General features: G+C 41.3%; 1 protein-coding gene across 12 annotated transcripts in view; it reads left to right on the top strand.

The window, feature by feature from the left end:
* The window catches only part of DGKI (diacylglycerol kinase iota), a 449,436-nt gene that overhangs the window by 193,607 nt on the left and 241,390 nt on the right, over window positions 1-14,439 (top strand). For all 12 annotated transcript variants that reach the window (XM_019452873.2, XM_019452870.2, XM_019452874.2 and 9 more), the window contains one exon: window positions 3,229-3,294. In XM_019452873.2, coding sequence (XP_019308418.2) covers window positions 3,229-3,294 — 66 coding nt within the window. The remainder of the gene's footprint in view (window positions 1-3,228; window positions 3,295-14,439) is intronic.

The following is a 14,439-nucleotide window of genomic DNA, read 5'->3' as shown; positions in this document are numbered from 1 at the left end:
ATCGACGAATAATACAAAGATGTCATGGTGTTAGAAGCCTTACTTTGCTATATTAACAGCAGTATGTCAACACTCGTATTTGTAGTAGAAGGATCCTGAGTCTAATTTCAGTTCCATAATTTAGGAGATGTGAAGAATAGCCAAAAGGAAATAGTGTGAAAAATGAAGGTGGTTGGTAATGAAGGTTAGAAAAGAGAAGTGTTTCTGTAGAAATTGTTTTTTCTTCGCCCTCTGATTGATATTGTGATTGATAACCCTCCCAAGTGGCAACTACATGATTGAATCATCAAAAATTAGGTTGATAATTCCATTCCACTCAACACATGTTTTTGGATATTTGTTCAAACTATATTAAAGCAGCAGCACAAGAAGTTTCTTTTAGGCCTGTGAAGACCTCTTAATAAAAGGATGCTTGACCTCTCAAATCAGAGCTATGGATGGGAGACAGTTATTCAGTTTCTTCTAAAGTAGTGCTTTTGTTTAAGTTACTTTATCTGTGTCTTAATTTGCAGCCTATTTTCTAGAAAAATGATATTAAAAATATTTCACAACTTTCTGAGTCATATGTTAATATTTAAATAAACAATTTAAAAATGTTCCTTTCTATTCCCTAAGTAGGTTAAACTACATGGTATTATAAATCTGTGTACCAAATGACACATGTTGCAACCATAAATGATTCATTAAGTCAGTCTTATAATTTCTAAATAATTGTTGATTCCTGGAAATTGTTGGTTTAATCTTTTGATTAGAGCTGTCACTAGCTAAATAACCCCATGAGTCAGCCATGATTTCATAGGCAATTGCATCAAATTCTTCCAACATTTCCCTCCTTAAATTGATAGTCATTAGGTGATGTATAATCTCTGTAAGTGGAAAATTTCTCTACCATCAATGATATTGTTCATTTTCCCACAGCTTTTGCTAAACTAACAGCAATTACAGTAAATTTTTCTCTCTTATAGTACTGATGTTTTTGTATATTCAGTGTTTCGACTACTGTCATTGAAATAATTTACTGAAGGAGCTTGATCCCGAGCTTTCGGAGCAGAGGAAAGGCACAGCAACATGGTGGTTAAGAGCATAGGCTCCTTTGCCAGCCTGCCTGGGTTGGAATCCTTGTTCTCACCCTTACATCTGAAGTATCTGCTCAATTCCTTAGCTTTGTAATTTGTGAAAGGAGGGTGATCATGATAATTCAGGTAAAAACCTCCGATAATGTGCTCTATGGTGTTGTGAATTGAGATAGGGTGTAGTTGGCAACTGGCCCAGTCCTCCCCAGCCCTATTCTTAGGCAGTGGGCTGGAGGGCCAGCAGGGTCCAGCAACTTCAGCCCCAGTGGGTACTTTGGGCACTGATAACTGGGCAGATTTCTGACTTGCTGCCGCTCTCCTGGAAGCCACAGCCAGCCATGGGACCCAGCATCGTTTGTATGATATTGAAGTTCATACAGACAACCGCCACCAGTTGAGCACAGCCCAGGATTCTGGGTTTGCTCAGGCAACGTGATTTGTTTTCAAAAGAGCGCTCATTGGAGGAGGATCCTGGAGACCTTTTATGTCAAAAACGAACATTCTAGTTGATTAATAGTAAGAGGGGCTAGAAATGGCTTCCAGTGTTGAGGAGGTAGGGTGAGGTGCTGTGGCATTCGGGGAGGAGCCAGGAGGATGGTGGGGGAACTAAACTAATTTATCAACAAATATAGGAATATTTCAGTATTTTCACAACAAATGGGATTTTTCTGGTACATACTGACTGGCATCTCTACTGATAGAAATTTTCATGAAAATTAAAATAATTATTGCATTTAAAGTATCTTAAAAGTGCCAGGCACACAGTTAGTACTCAAGAATATTATTACTAGCTTCTTTCTGAGAACAATATGAGAATTGTGTCCTTGTGTTAATTAAATTGCCTCGGTGGGGAAAGCAAGACAAAAATTAGACTAATTAGTGGGACCTTTATGCTTCTTTATATCTTATTACATTTAAAACACCATTATTCCTCCAGGCTCTTTGTTTAAGCTTTAGCTTGAATTGATTTGACATTATGAAGAGAAACAGAGGTGGCGTTTTAGAACTGATAATGCTAATGTTTGTCAGAGGTAGTTTTGTCACTCTGGATTTCATGTGTTGATATAACGTTTGTTTTTCCTAACACGGATCTATTTCCTGTATACCTGTATACTTAAAACAGTGCCTGCCAGATAGTAGACATCTAGTTAAGTATTTGCTGAATGACTGGATATATATTAGAGGGCCTTTCAAAGGGAAAATACGGGTTGTGGCCTGATGATGGACATGTTAATATAGGCTCAAGGGTGTTTTCTCAGAAAAGGACAGGAGGAAAAAAGAAGTATTTTAGGTGTATTGGTATAAGAGGGATGAGTTGTATGTAAGTTTATCCATACCATTGGGCCTGAAGACAACTTTCTCTCCTATGATATATCCTAACAGCAGTGGTAATGGGTCTCCTTGACTCCCTGCCCGAGGAGTGACTGTCTATTTGGGAGGAAAAGGGCTTTCATTGTTTCCTAGGGCCCAAGATAAGAATAGACCTTGAAAACTGATCTTGTTTAGAGAACCCAAGGACAGTTGAAACACAATGTCATTGCAAAAACGTCACAATGGGCCCACATCTCTTGCCGTCTTCGTCATCTTTCTCCTTCATCTTTTCTTTGCCTTCACTTTTGCGAGTGAAAGATTCTCATCCTCTGTGTCCTGAATGAGGAGATCTGTTTGTTTGTTTTTTTTTTTTCTGAGAATTTAATTTCTTAAAGTTCTTCCTAGCGTGGATGTTTAATACAGTGCCTCCCTGGCATATATAAAGCATTCAGTACATATTTGTTTTTAAAAATAGATGGGGTTTCATCTTCCCTTCACCTTTCACTTCTCTGATGGCATTTCAGTCACCTCCCACATCTGCACAGCATTTTACTAGGAAGAAAGCAGAGGAAGAGCTTCACAATGTGGCCACGAGGAAGACGTGGAGGGAGGACACGATTCATGATTTCTACAAATACGGAAGATCCCTGGGCATGGGGGTAGCTTTGGGTTTTCCAAGTGGATTCATATTTATTATCAAACAAGTCATACATACACGTGTTTGGTATTGTGCTAATACGGGCTTAGGTTATAGTTTAAGGAACTCTATATGCTTAAACATTTAAAAAACTAATAATGGGCTTTGCAAATTTAAACGTACTCTTTTACTTTTGTTTTCCCACAGAACTTTGTGCGTCATCACTGGGTGCACAGGCGTCGGCAGGAGGGAAAATGTAAGCAGTGTGGTAAGGTAAGGGGCCCGGCACCCCATGGCCACCGTAGGAGGCTCCCCAGGCCTTTACAAACGCCCCAGGTAGATACATCCTGTCACCCGAATCCAGTGCTCAGTACCTGTCTTCATTTCTGAAAGGCTTTATATCTCCAGGTCCCTTTCCTTAGGAGGGGTTTTAGTCGTTGTGGAACTCACTGCAAAAGTCAGGGGTCTTAATACCGGTAGTAGCACTTTTTAAGACAGATGGATACACTTTTACAGTGAATTTCCTTGTTGATGGCTAAAAAAAAAAAAAAAAAAAAAAAAAATAACACTTCCTATTTTGTGACCCCCTTCTGAGGACTGCTGGCCCATCACACTCCTTGCTCAGCAGCAGAAAATCAGTGGGTTGTTGAGTAGCACTATTTTTGTTGACACATTATTGTGTTGAACAGAACTCAACACAGGAAGGACGACACAGAGGCAAGAAATGTATTCTGGTTCCTGGAAAGAGATGGCTTCCTCATCTGTGGCTATTTATGTCTACTCTGTCTCTTGGTGTGACCTGTGAAAGGCCTCTTGGGGTGCAGGGCCGCTGGGAAAAGGAAGGTGGGAGTGGGTCCTAAGACCACATGCTGTGAAACTCCCTCGATGCCACATGTTAGTGACCCCAGCAGATTTGGGTTATGGCTCTTTTCATTGTACAGAGATCTACTTTAGGAATAAAAGGACCCTCTGGGAAGGTTAAACTGGTGGTGAATCACACTACAAAGATTTTTTTTAGATGTTTCTCTTTTTGTTTTGAGACGGAGTGAGAATGTGAGTGGTGGGGAGGGGAAGAGGGAGAGAGAGAGAATCCCAAGAAAGCTCCACACTGTCAGCAGAGAGCCCATCATGGGGCTGGAACTCAAGAATCATGAGATCATAACCTGAGCCAAAATCAAAAGTCGGACACTTAACAGACTGAGCCACCTAGGCGCCCCACAGATTAATCAATAGTAAGCTGAACTCAGTAAAGGGAAGTTCTGCTTTGGTAAAGTAAGATAATTGGGGGGAATATTTTACTCATCAATTAATTCCTAATTTGTTGATTTATTCATGTGACTTTTTTGGATCACATGCTGGGATGAACTGACCCGTATAGCACTTTTCACCATAGAGGGATACAAGGAAATATTGGCTATCTGAGGTAGGGATATTGACGATGAGTGAGGCCTGGAAAAAGATTAATTTTGCTGTTTTGCCTGGTGCTGAAAGAGAATATCATCCTGTAGCCTCAGTTACCAAGTTTTTCTTTGGAAGGCTACATACCTTTGCTTCCAGGGTATGGCCTTCCATTGTAATTGGATTATCTACTCAGTTCACGGTGACTTGTAGCTGGTTCCTTTCTAGCCTGTAAAGAGGCGAGATGAAATAGGTTGAAAAGGGAAGGAGGTGAAAGGAAGAGGAGGAGGAGGAAGTAAAACAATTCTTATTCTTAGCCATTTTAAGTGGTTGGGAAGAAGCAGGTTGGTCCTCTGTTCTTTCATGACCTTCCTTCATTGGCTCCATCTACCCTACCCTTTATGATGGTGTCTTGGGGCTTGTGGACTTTCTCTTGCTTAGTGGATTGTAGACTATCAACAACTTTCCCATGAGAGAGAGAGAGAGAGAGAGAGAGAGAGAGAGAGAGAGAGGGATGTGCAAGAAACTGGTAGACAGGCACAGCCAACTTTGAGGTTAGAGATGTGAAAGGTATGAAGGATCTGGACGATCAAGCTTTTTGCCTTGCAAGCATATCTTCACTGGACATTCTAGTAGCTGGTACTACCCCAATAACTTTCAGGCCATAGTAGAGTTGGAAGAATTACATTAAAAGAAAATCAATAAACGTTATATTTTGTGACAGGTATTCCCTGGTGTCACATTATGCTCCATTTTCTGGTCTTATGTTCTGTTGGCATGATCAACCAAATGGGGAAGACTGGACTCCCCGTACCCTGAATTGCTGTGGCCATGTCTCCTTCTCCGCTTCCGTTCTCAGGCGGCAGTCTTGGAGTGCTCGAAGCTCTCTGCACATGATAGCTATTAGCTGAGAAGTCAGTGATCCCAACTCTTCACATAATGTTCCCATAATAATGAACTACTATATCCAGTCCCTGTGTATAATCCAGCTACTCACAAATTCTCAGAGACTCAAGCACTGATGGGATGGGACGGGATGGTCTTCGACCTGTGTGTCTCTTGCTGGACAGTAAATAATCCTTTGGATACTGGCTTGTAGTCAGGTTTAGAGGAAAGTTAGTGGCTGTATTTCCATTTACAGATTAGGTGACTAGAAATCAATTTCAAACTCTGGTGCTATGCCTAATTTTCATCAGTAGGGATGTACAGTCTTACATATCCAGGGATTCTAAACCAACACACACATCCCCAATACACACATGTCCCTTGTACATTATTCATAATTTATCCATTGGGACGGGGTGAAAGATAATCACTTCAATTAGCAAAACTTTTTGTTTCATCTGGTAGTTTGTAAAAGTTTGGGGTTGTTAGGGAGTGTTTATAGTTAAAGAGTGTTTGTGGTTTTAGTTTCTAGTTTAAAAAATCAGAATAAAGTAAATATTTGGGCTGCCTTTCTCTTGAGCCTTGAATATGTGTTTGGCTGAGCGTGTGTGGCACTTAATGGATATCAGATGAGAGAGCTCATGGTTCAGTTGCTCCGTGCTTTAACATTTGCTGACTGGCCGCCATGTTTATGAACATTATATCATTTCACATTGTTTTCATTCATAGTCTCGTATTACATAAGAGTTAGGGTTCAGTCAGAAAAGAGATGGCACACTGAACCTTAAATCATGTAATTTGATGATTATTTAACAGAGAGAATATTTAAAAAGTGTGAGCAGAGTATAGAGAAACCACAAGGAATAGTGAAGAGCTCAGCAGGGAGCCATGGTCAAGTCACGTCTGAAGAGGTGAGGAGATGGAGAGAACCCCTTCACACGAGCTGTAACCTTTAGTCACAAGACTTAGCCAGCTCAGGTGACCTACCAGCTGGGGGGAATAAATACCCCAACTCCAGTCACCTTCAATATATCTCCAATGGCCAAATCCAATAGAAACCAGTAGTAACTGTTGAAGCAATCCATAAAAATGAACTCTTTACAATGAGACATGGGATAAAGAAAGATATTGGGTCTGGAGAGGCAGTGGGATTGATCTAGCACATACTGTTCAATGTAAAACTATATTCATTCAATGATGAAAAGAAAGATGCATACTTACTCTGCAAACCTATCTCTTACTGATCTTTACCGCATCTATACATTTTATTCAACCAAAGTTCACTTAGTACTTGAAAAAATTGACAGGCAAAGAAAAAAATATACTCATGATTTTGGCTAATTGGACCTTTAATTTTTGAAGGAACCAAGCATCCAAACTGAGCAGTGTGGTAATTGTGAAAATCTGCTTGTAAATCATAATTTGAGACCTTATCTTTTGTTTCTTCATTTAGAAACATATAAAAGTTATAAAAATAAATGAGCTAACTTTTTGAAACTCGGAATTCTCAACTTTCAAACATCAAATATTGAAAGCAATTGTTAATACAACGATATCTACTTAAATTTTGGTCTGTGTTTTTGATACCTTCCAGTTTGCTAACCAACATGCCACATCATTACAGATTATTTGTCTGTAAATCATATATACTATTATCTATACTTTAAGTAAATTAAAGAGCATAACATTAATTAAATGGGAAAATGTCAAAACGACTTTCTTTTTTAATGTTTTTATTTATTTTTGAGACAGAGAAAGACAGAGCATGAGCAAGGGAGGGGCAGAGAGAGAGGGAGACACAGAATCTGAAGCAGGCTCCAGGCTCTGAGCTGTCAGCACAGAGCCCGACGCGGGGCTCGAACTCACGGACTGTGAGATCATGACCTGAGCTGACGTCAGACGCCCAACTGACTGAGCCACCCAGGTGCCGCAAAAACTACTCTTTAATGAATATTGTTAAAAATGAATTTAAAATGAACTTATGGTACGATATTTGAGACATATACAACTAAAGGAAGTATATTTAATAGAATTTTTTTTTTATTGCAAAAAGGAGAAAATGTTTAAAACCATCCCATGGGCGTATGGTTGAGATATTATATGAATAGTGAAAGGGATTAGAGAAAAATAATGGAGATAAAATCAAAATAATGGAGAAAACTGACTTGGGATTATGGGAGATGTTCCCTTACCACCTTAAATAAGGCACCATTCTCCACTAATCTGAAAATGTGTGTGCCCTGGGGTCAGCTATCAAGAGACCCTGCAAGGTTAGGAACAAGGAATGGAAGTTCAAGAGTAAGGATGTATGCACTGGTTAGGCAGTTTGTGTTTGCTATAACAGTGGAATCTTCTGCCCTTAGCTTCAGGAGGATCAATGAGGAGGTGTAGAGTGGGTAATACAACCAGGGCAAAGAAATCAAGCCTCTCCATGGAGCCCTTGACAATGGAGCTGCTGGAAGCCTGGCTTTTCTTTTTGTCCTTGGCTGAGTATCAAGAAAAGAGACAAGGGCAGTCAGCATTCTGCTCTCTTCTTCTATGTGTTTGACTGTTTTTAGTTTCTCATATAAGTGGTATCATATAGTATTTGTCTTTCTGTGTCTGGCTTATTTCACTGAGCATTAATGTCCTCCAGATTCATCCAGGAAGGGAAATGGGGAAGTATTAGTCAAAAGGAACAAAGTTTTAGTTATGCAGGACAAAATGAATCCTTGAGATCTGTACCACAGAGTCCCCGTCGGGAACAGCACAGTATTGTAGACTTAAAATTTTGCTAAAGGGTTAGATATTATGTTAAGTTCTTATCACAAAATAATACCTACTAATGAGGGCAGGAGGAAACTTTTGAAGGTGATGGACATGTTTATGGCATAGATTGTGGTGATGGTTTCATAAGTGTATACTTATCTCCAAACTCATCAAGTTGTACACATTAAATATGTACAGCTTTTTGTATGTCAGTCATACCTCTATAAAGTGGTTTAAAAAAAAAAAGAAAGGGGACATGGGGGTGAGGGCTCAGAAGTAGTGCACTGCAGGCCCCAGTGGTTAAGTCTCTCAGCGTCTCCTCTGTAGGGCCACTTTGCTACTGCCACTGTTCCCTAGTCTTTGGCATGGTCAGTGTCCTGGTAGTCGTAGCTAATGCAGTGCTTGGTCAGTCTGGTCCCTGTTGCTCTATCTTCAGAAATGCCTTCACTGTGAAGGCCCTAGGATTGTGCAGAGGGACGAGTTGAACTGCAGAAAGGATGCCCCAGCGGGTAATCCGGGTGCCAGATATATTCTTCTTGCCTGTATTGTTAAATGACAACCGTACCTCCACTTAACGATTGGGATCAATTACTCCTGCCAAAATTGTGACTCCTTCCTGTGCCTGCTACTCTCTTGACACAAAGATCTCAGCGTCAGTAGCTGCAGTGGTAGTTTAAGGTTTAAGGGCCTCCTATTATGTCCTGTGGTGGGGATGTTCCCCTGATGGGATTCAGACCCTCAGAGCCCAGAGTTCTAGGGATGGGAAACACAAATTCCCCAAGCAGGCCAGTGGGATGATGGTAGGCATGGCTGCTCCTAGTCTTACTCCTTGGGTTCTGCATCCATATATTTTACCCTGGAAACAAAAACACCACGAAATGATCCTGGATTTAGTGAGTACAATGAGACTGGAGGATGGTGCTCATGGGGTGTCCTCTGAAAGCTAGTGTCTGTTAACACCTTCAAAAGCCGTTCCATCTCTCTTTTAGGCCTGCAGCTTCTGGATGCTGTGGGATGTGATGGCACCAGTGTATTTCATGGCTGTATGCTCACTCATGCACCTCCACTGTTGGAAAATAGTTTCTCCAGTCTGACACAATGTTATGCAGGATCCAGTGTTGGTGGGTCACACACTCTGTAAGCCTTTATATGGTGGTGTCAGCCGAAGCCCAGTCAACAGCTGCTTGATGGCAAATTGATCCCACTGAATCCTTTCCACTGTGGAAGGAAGGGACAGCAACTTATCTTGACTAGAATCAACATATGTTCTGGGTATGGGCTTACCTTTCCCTTCTTCTGGGCTGACTGAAGCCCATCCCCTTTGAGGGATGGTGCCACATTGGATGCTCAGCCTTGGAATCTTTTGCTGGAAGGTTAGACATTCAGCAGGGGCAGTAGCCAGCTCAGTTTTAGAATCCTTTAATGTTGGATCCAAACAACATTCATCACTGGTATCATGGTGCTACATGGACAGAAGTCCATGGATGGCTCATGACAGTGTGCAGTCTGAGTTACTGTGTCTGAGTTTTTAGTTCTTACAAACTGAGTGCTCTCTGGTGGGCATTAATATGTAATATAGGGATCCTCACTCCTTATACTTACTTTCATATGTGCATCCATATGCCTCTTCCCCACACCTCCCTGTTTGCTTCCGAGTCTTTGATCAACTAGCCAAGCCATTCACCATTGCCTGTAAGTCATTATGTATTCGTATATCAGGCTACCTATCTTTTCACACAAAGTGGGTCACCAGATGCTCTACCTGAAGTAATGTTGATTGGGAGGATTTCTTCCTACTTACATTTCTCTGGGCCATTCCGGAGTGGGCTGAGTAGGCTTTAGGGAAGCAGTAGTACATGTTTGCCCTGGACTCATATGCCAAGTTGACCCATCTGCAAACCAATTTCAGCTTTTTCCTTTCTCTTTCAGATGATCATTAGAGACTTCCTTATTTCCATAGGTGTGAGTCAGATGAGAGGCTTGGCAGTGGGGTGGGAGGGGGGGTGGGGGGGTGAGGGGTGCCCGGATGGCTCGGTTGAGCGTCGTACTCTTGGTTTTGGCTTAGGTCATGATCTCATGGTTCATGAGTTCGAGACCTGCTTTGGGCACTGCGCTGGCAGCCCGGAGCCTGCTTGGGATCCTCTCTCTCTCTGTCTCCCTGCCCCTCCCCTTCTCACTCACTCTCTCTCTCTCAAAATAAATAAATAAACTTAAAAAAAAAGAGGCCTGGTACGATGTATAAGAGATGATGTAGAGAGTCTGAGTTACCCACCCATATGTTGTACTTGTGCTCTTTCAAACCGCTCATGCTGGATCCAGATGGTCCCAGTTAAATGTGATGATGGATGGCAGCTGGGTCCACCCAACCTTATGGCTTAGTGATCTGACAGGGCCCGAGTCACGACCTCCTGGTGATTTGTAGTCAGGCATTCTTCCAGCACAGCATAGGAGTAGAAGAGCGGTTTTTTGAGAGACATACGGTTCTCTTCTGCACAACCTTGTTTCATAATCCAATCTGTGTTGCGATTCTCCCGTTGGTGTTTGCCATAAACTCCAGAGGGCATCTCCTCTCCTGCCTAATATCTCTAGTAGCATGGGGTCTTCTTGGTTGTATGGCCCAACTGACAGGGCCTACTTTCTTTGCAGACTGCACCTGGTCCAGAGTTGTTTTCTGCTCTAGGCTCCATTCTAAGCTAGAAGCATTTAATGTCATCCAGTAAATGGATCAGGACAGTATTCCTCAGTGTAGAGTATGCTGCCTCCAGAACCCAAAGAGGCCTACTGACTGCTGTGGTTCACTGCTAGTCGTCAAGCTTGTGAAATGCAATCGTCTTTCCTTTAAATTGGATAGGATATTCTAGCATGCTCTTAACCACTAACCCTAGATGCTTCACTGATGTGTGGGATCTCTGATTTCTCATAGTGGTTATCTCCCCACCTTCTGTCGTATTTTAAAAAATTTAATGTTTATTTTATTTTATTTTTTTTTAACGTTTATTTATTTTTGAGATGGAGAGAGACAGAGCATGAACAGGGGAGGGGCAGAGAGAGAGGGAGACACAGAATTTGAAACAGGCCCCAGGCTCTGAGCTGTCAGCACAGAGCCTGACGCGGGGCTCGAACTCACAGAGTGTGAGATCATGACCTGAGCTGAAGTCAGACGCTTAACCGACTAAGCCACCCAGGCGCCCCAATGTTTATTTTTGAGACACACACACACACACACACACACACACACACACACACACACACACAGTGTGAGCAGGGGAAGGGCAGAAAGGCAGAGAGGGAGACACAGAATCGAAAGCAGGTTCCAGGCTCCAAGATGTCAGCACAGAGAACCCGACATGGGGCTCAACCTCATGAACCATGAGATCATGACCTGAGCTGAAGTCGGATGCTTAACCGACTAAGTCACCCAGGAGCCCCACCCACTGTCTTATTAAGTACCCTCTGGTGTACTTGCCATTTCTTCCTCATCCATTTTGACATAATGTGATCGATATAGTGAATCAAGTGGTGTTCTTCAGAATGTTCAAATGGTTCAGGTCCCTTTGTACTACATTTGGATAGGATTCAGAGGGTTAAAAGCCCTGTTAACTCTACCAAGTGAATGTAAACAATTTTTGATTCCCGTTCCAGAAGGGATGGAAAAGAATTCATTTGTCACGTTAGTGACTGCATGTCATACACTCAAGGCCAGAAGATGCCCAATTTGGTACAGTAGCTGCATTTAGATACACCGGGTTGAATTTCCGGTAGTCCAGCATTATTGTCCAATGTAATGTCTGGTTTTGTAGGAGCTCCACACGTGAACTAAATGGAGATATTTTGGGGAACACCACCACTGCTTCTTTTAGTCTTTCAGGGTGGCATGTAAAGAGATAATAACTTTAAAAAATGTAAATACGATACCATTATTATAACTTAAAAATTAATCATTTAATATCACCTAATACCTATTACTTTTGAGAATGTGGCATTGGTTTTGACTTAGCTATGACTGAGAGGATGGTGTGGGGTTTCATGTGGGTTTCCTCTCTGTGCTAGCTCTTACACAACAGACTAGGAAGCCAATAAACGGAGTTCCTCCAAATGTACAAGATATGTTCACTCCAATTACACAATTAGGGACCAGGGAAATTAACTCTGGTGGATTTGTGGACCAGTAGACTCTCTGTGAGCCAGTCTTGGTCCAGGACTTCATTTTTTTTTTCATTGGCCTTGTACATCCATATTCTAACAGGGCACCAAGATGTTGCTTCATACCTAGGTCGCTGGGTACACATACCAACTTGGACTCTAGTCCAGTAGTCTTTAGAATATTTGGACAGTTCTGCCCAGTGTACATCTTCCCAAATAAATGTCTATAGATCCTTTTAGTTAGAAGCTGGGGAAATGTTGCCATAGACCATTGCTAGGATGTTGCAGGATTTTTCTCCTGCGGACTTGCTCTCTCTAATCAGTGAGTTTTCCCTTTGAAAACTGGTGTGAGTCCGGAAATGAGGCAAAAGATTATGACTCATTATGGGAGCGTTTGTCCTCCCATCTCTTGATCCTCCATTCTTGATTTCTTTGGATTGTCTTGGTTGAGTCATACCCATTTTATCTGATAATCCATCTTGTCTCTAGAGAGGTCATGCTATATTAACCATTTGATAGCTCTCTGTAGGTCAAGCCCCTTGGCTGCAACTTCAGTGTTGCAGTAATTGTACCCACATTGCTTCAGGGGTTAAGTGCTGCCACACGGTCTCTATCATCTTGAGATTCCGTAATTCCACTTGCTGTCAGAGTACTCATTCTGTTAGCCATTTCCTACCCTTAGACGTAACCTCCAGAGAAGAGCTGCTCACCAATGATGGTGTCCTTCTTGCCAGTTTTTCATTGCTTTTTTGAGAGGAGTATCCTTTGCATCCTCTCGCAGAACAGAGTCAACTAATGGATTTTCCAGCTGTACCTAATATAGCAACTCTATTGTGCCTACTTCTGTGAGATTTTCATCACTTCCTCTATCACAGTGATTCTGGCATTTCCATTTCACTTAACACGAATCTTTCTTTATTCAAGTTTTCAGAATGCTGTCAAGTGTTAGTAGCATGATCTTCTGAGGTTCCTGATAATGTGTTAAATGCTCTATTGTAGAGGAACACTCCCACATTGAGAGACTCCTTTATCCAGCTTGAAGTCCTGCCCCTTTTATTCTGAACCTTCAGAATGCAGTCCCATACACATGTTCCCATTCCAGCTGGTACATACTGGTGAGGTCCTGCAGCTAGACCTTTTGAGATGAAATCTGTTCTTCCTTTGTGCTTATACGCCTCCCTGGCTGGGCATGCTGGGGTGAAAAATAATTAGGCCATTTGTAGTACTACCAGGAAGAGTAATGTAACACTCTATGGTGTTTGAAAACTTAACCACCACAACAACAAAAACAGTATCAGTCCATGTTAAGTGGGGTAGAAATGCCAGAATTGCTGTAATAGAAGAAAAAACAATAAAAATGTTACAGAAATAGTTGATATATGAGGCATAGCTGGAAAATCCATCAATTGACTGTTAAACCCTTAAAATGAAGTCAAGACTCTTTCTAGGCAGCAGAATCCTTTCTTTCTCTAAGCATACAGCATATGGCAATAGTACTTTGACATACATTCATGAAACCGGGGTGGGGGAGGGCACAATTTGAGTAATTTTGGCAACTTTTATAAGTGTCTTTCTCAACTGTCTGAGAGCCATTATAGCAAAATAGCCCAAGTTTACACAAAAACAAAGTGTAGTTAGTTCTGCCGGCAGAAGACCATTTTCCTCTTTTAGTTAAGGGTAAAAGTATAACCACTTATTTCCTGGAATGTCATACTGTCAGCAGGATTGTAGATTATATGGCTTCTCTGAAAAGCTGCAGTGATTTGTATTGGTAACTGTAGTAACATCAGTCCCATCTTTAGGAAAAGTTGTTTTCAAATAAAACAACCTGTGTGGTGAATATTATCAGTGTTATAATTTTATTGGTAAGTGTATCAATTATGGGACAATCAGATGAAATTAATTTTCATGGATGATCATTACCATGATTAGCTGCTTGTATCATTAGGAAAGTACTTTCATGTAAGGAACTTGCCTCGTATTCTAGGACTAACATAAAAACAATGGTTAACATTTTATATGCAGTTTTGGACATACTGAGTATAACACTAAGTACTTGTATAAAGTATTTTTGTCCTAGAATCAGGATAGTCATAAAAATATGAACTATAAATATCACAGTTAAAAATAGTTACCATGTAAATCAATTCCCATTCTTGTAGAATTATTCTAATTATTCCTTAATTACAATATTCTGAGGTCTGCTTCCATAAAGTCATCTGTCTCTGAAATGACTAAGTTCTG

This window comes from Panthera pardus, unplaced genomic scaffold, assembly GCF_024362965.1.
Source record: "Panthera pardus isolate Hobbes unplaced genomic scaffold, ASM2436296v1 HiC_scaffold_8, whole genome shotgun sequence".
NCBI lineage: Eukaryota > Metazoa > Chordata > Mammalia > Carnivora > Felidae > Panthera > Panthera pardus.
Note: the sequence above shows the minus strand (reverse complement) of the source record. Positions and strands in the feature narration are given on the sequence as shown.